The 4,059-nt window shown below is 45.8% G+C and overlaps 1 protein-coding gene across 1 annotated transcript in view; it reads right to left on the bottom strand.

The window, feature by feature from the left end:
* PCCB (propionyl-CoA carboxylase subunit beta) overlaps positions 1-3,369 on the bottom strand; it is a 55,655-nt gene extending 52,286 nt beyond the window's left edge. Inside the window, exon 1 of the mRNA XM_019654596.1 lies at positions 3,141-3,369. Within this exon, the coding sequence (XP_019510141.1) occupies positions 3,141-3,323 (183 nt within the window). The 5' untranslated portion in view covers positions 3,324-3,369. The remainder of the gene's footprint in view (positions 1-3,140) is intronic.
* Positions 3,370-4,059: the final 690 nt, after the last annotated feature.

Here is a 4,059-nt window from a genome sequence, read left to right as displayed (position 1 = left end):
GACAGCAACTTGTCTGTTCCCCTTCCCCCAATTCCCCAGCGCTGTTCCCATTCCCCCAATTCCCCAATAAAAATCTTTAAAAAAAAAAAAAAAGAAAAAGAATGCAGAAGCAGGAGGTGGAAAACTAAAGCAGGATTAATGAAGGGTCTGAGACTATACCCCCAGATTCACAGGCTTCTTCTAGGGAACCCCACAGAAACTCATTATCACTAGGGTCCAGCCCCAAGAACACTTCTAAGACTACTTCCTGGTTCTTCTCCTGCCTCCTCCATGAGCTTCTACTAACCTTCCATGGGGCCCTGTTGAGGGACTCTACTCCTGACACTGATGTGATGTTACAGAGACAACCCTAAGCAGGGAGTGGCTGAGAAAAGGAGTGGGGCAGAGAGTGATAAAGAACTCACTTTGAGAGGAGTAAAAAAATGCTTCTGAGAGGGGGTGAGGTTGGATCCCTCAACCTATCAAGAGCCTGGGTTCCCAAGTCCTTAGACCAAACCAAACACCCAAGCCCACTGTTCCCCCTCCCCACCAAAAAAACACCTCAAATTGACTATATTTTCCCCTAAGAAAGTGGCCAAAGCCAGCAAGGTCATGTTAAAACAAACAGGCAATCCTATATTATACACTTGTGTATAGTAGTATAAAGTAGAATAAGTTTTCAGGAAAGCAATTTGGAGATAGATAGATAGATAGATAGATAGATAGATGGTGCCAAAAAAAGTATACACATTTTTTTTTTTTTTTTTTTTTAGCTGAGCCATCCTGCTACTTGTTGGCAGCTCAGTGGCTGCTCAGCTCGGGCTAGACTCAAACCGCTGTTGCTCAGAGCTCAAACTCTTAAGCAAGCTCTTAACCAACTGAGCCACTCGGCCGGCCCAAGTATACACATTTTAAGAAAGAAAAACTACTAAAATTGTAATACTCAATACATACTGTTAACAAAGATGAATACAAGTCACGTTTGACTTCTGCAATTACAAGAGGTGCTCAAAATGGTTACCATCAACATCAGGCATTTCTGATTACGGCGAACTACTGCTTGAGCAATGTTGAATAAAGTGTCCACTTGTATATGTGTGTGTGTGTGTGTACACACACACACACACACACACACACACACACACACACCGGGGGTGCCAAAAAAATGTATATACATGACTTGTTTTCATCTTTTGTTAGCGATATATATTGAGTATTACAATTTTAATAGTTTTTTACTTTCTTAAAATGTGTTTACATTTTTTTGACTCTATGTATATATCAGAGTGTTAAAATATTCATAATTTTGACTCAGTATGACCCAGTAATTCCATTTCTGGGAATCTATCCTAGGAAAGCAGTCCAAAAATTGTTTGGGGGGTTGTGGAGTGGGTGATCAGGTGACTTTTTAGCGCATGCTCTGAACAACAAGGTTGCCGGTTCAATTCCCACATAGGCCAGTGAGCTGCGCCCTCCACAACTGGATTGAAGACAATGACTTGAGCTGAGCTGCCCATGAGCAGCTGCATGGCTCAGTTGGTTAGAGCGCATGCTCTTAACAACAAGGCTGCTGGTTTGATTCCCGCATGGGATGGTGGGCTGCGCCCCCCGAACTAGATTGAAAAAGGTGACTGGACTTGGAGCTGAGCTGCGCCCTCCACAACTAGACTGAAAGACAACGACTTGACTTGGAGTTAAATACACTGTTACCCAATAAAAATTAAAAAAAATTAAAAAAGAATATTGAAAAAAGGGGGAGAGTGGAATGGGGATTTAAATCAAGTTGGCATCCTGACTAAGTCTGCTTTAGCAAAAGAAAAACAGCTTCTGGAGGCTGTATCTAAATCTAGTAGGATCCGCCATAGGATTCGCCTACTGGGAAGGGTGATGTGATGTTCCAGGGAGGAACTGAGCAACTTGCCCCAACAGAAAGAGTGCGGGGGAGCACTGCCTAGCGTTTCCAGAGGATGATCTAAAGTTTCCCTCACCCCAGACAGAGCAATCCAGGGGAGAAAGGGAAAGCACTCCTGGCACCACACACTATCAACCAAATTTATATCTCATCCCCAAATGTCAATAAGGAACTGTCACCTTCAGGCCCTTGTCAAATGGGAATTTACAACATCTATTGTAAATCAAAACTCAATTTAGACTCAAAGAGCTGGTTCAAATCTCCTCACTGATGACACCAGCCCTCCACCCTCGTCACTTCCCCCACACTTGTGAGTTGTGCCTCAGTGCCTTTCACGTCTAAGAATTCCACTTCTGCACTTTCCAGGTTGCTTATTTAACTCATCCAGCAAATTGGTCAGAGACGCAGTAAGCGAGTCTAGTTTCAAGTCCCAGGTAAGGATCTGAGCCTCAGTTTCCTCTGCTGCTAAGTGGCCAACCCAGTATATCTCTGAGAGACAGATGCAATTCTCGCGTCAACATCCAGTGGTGGGTGACAGCGCCTTGGCTGCTCACTCCAGGCAAACATCTAAAGTAACCTGAGCACTCCCAGAAAAACCACCTGCTTCCAACGTGTGCTTTTCCTACTCAGTAAGTTGATACATGCTGAGACCCTAAAGGGGTTCAGCTAGTGTTCTAGGGCCAAAGGTTCCACAAGTTCCCTGCAAGCACCACACACCCCACCCCAGGTTAATGTGAGAGTTTACCTATGTTACTTCCTTCCCCTGCCATATACCTTGATTTTACTGCTTCCATAATGGAGCAAGAACCAGTCTTTCATGGGGTATGAGCATAAGCAGCATTTTTTTTAACTATATAATTGCCTATCATTGATTGCTTCACTATCTTTATTTTAACAATATGATTGTGAGGGGAGAATTACTACTATCTTCTTAGAATTGACTCCTAAAGATTAGTAACTTGTCCAAAAGTTTATAGCTATTAAGCGTTGAGCCGGTTGGAGCCCAGCCAGGTTCATCTATAATAAAATCTCAAAGGGAAAGCAGAAAGTGATAAAGCACAATAGTGCTTATCTTCTTGTTACCCGCCTCTTAGTGGAAGGTAGCAAGTTCTCAAGGTGAACATTCTCGCCTCCGCCCCTCCCCAGCTTCGCGCGGATTGGCTGGGAGGCCTTCGGAGCTGCGAGCAGGGCACGCTGTAATAGGTTGCGAGCGCCAAGTCAGTATGGCCTCGGTCCCTTCCGGACTTACTCGCTTATGCTGCGCGTCAATGCGGCGCTGGCCCCCTCCCAGCAGCGCGGCGCGGCGCTTGTTCTCGATACGTTCGTTAATGGAGACGGGCTGGCTGCACAGGCTGCGGACCGCAACGCGGAGACCGCTCACCACAACGCTCAGCCTTGCTCCCGCCGCTGCCACGCGCATTGCCGCGGCCATTTTTTGTTCTGCCGCCGCGCCCCCAACCAGCGCACTTGAATACGCATGTGCATCTGTCGTGAGCACAGTGCGGCCTGCGCCTGCGCAGCGTCGGCTGGACGTAGGGAGCCTGTGGTCTGGAATGCCGAGCGAGCTCGTGAGGCCGTCCTAGAGCGTCACCCAGAGAAGAATGGGACTGGACTGCCAATCTTGTGCCTCCTCGCTACACAGAAGGTGACCTTAGACTTTTCTCTGGCCACCTAGACTTCTAGTTTTCTCATCACGCTTCCTCCAGAAAATGAGTAGATGAGTTAACCGACATTTATTGAACACTGAACAGGGTGTGGCTTTAAGCACTTACTTGCATTAGCTTATTATCCTGATTTCAAAGATGAAGTAAATGAAATACAGAGAAGTAGAGTGATTTGATCAAGACTAAAGGTGGAGCCAGGATTCAAACACAGAGATATATACCATGTGCCACGTATTGAGCACAGGGCTCTTAACCTCTAGTGAATGATTTATCAAATGTGTGGGCCCAACAGCTTCAGCATCACTTGGGAGCCAGTTGGAAATGCAAACTTTGAAATTCTCAGATTCCATGCCAGATCTACTGAATCGGAAATTCAGGGGGTGCAGCCAACGATCTCTCAACAGATGACCTAGATAATTTTGATGCTTTCTAAAGTTTGACAATGACTGCTCTGGGATTTAGAACTGGACTGTTGGGAGCTTGTCCATATGTTTCCCCAACAAA

Source organism: Hipposideros armiger, unplaced genomic scaffold (assembly GCF_001890085.2).
Source record: "Hipposideros armiger isolate ML-2016 unplaced genomic scaffold, ASM189008v1 scaffold_226, whole genome shotgun sequence".
In the NCBI taxonomy this organism is placed as follows: domain Eukaryota; kingdom Metazoa; phylum Chordata; class Mammalia; order Chiroptera; family Hipposideridae; genus Hipposideros; species Hipposideros armiger.
Note: the sequence above shows the minus strand (reverse complement) of the source record. Positions and strands in the feature narration are given on the sequence as shown.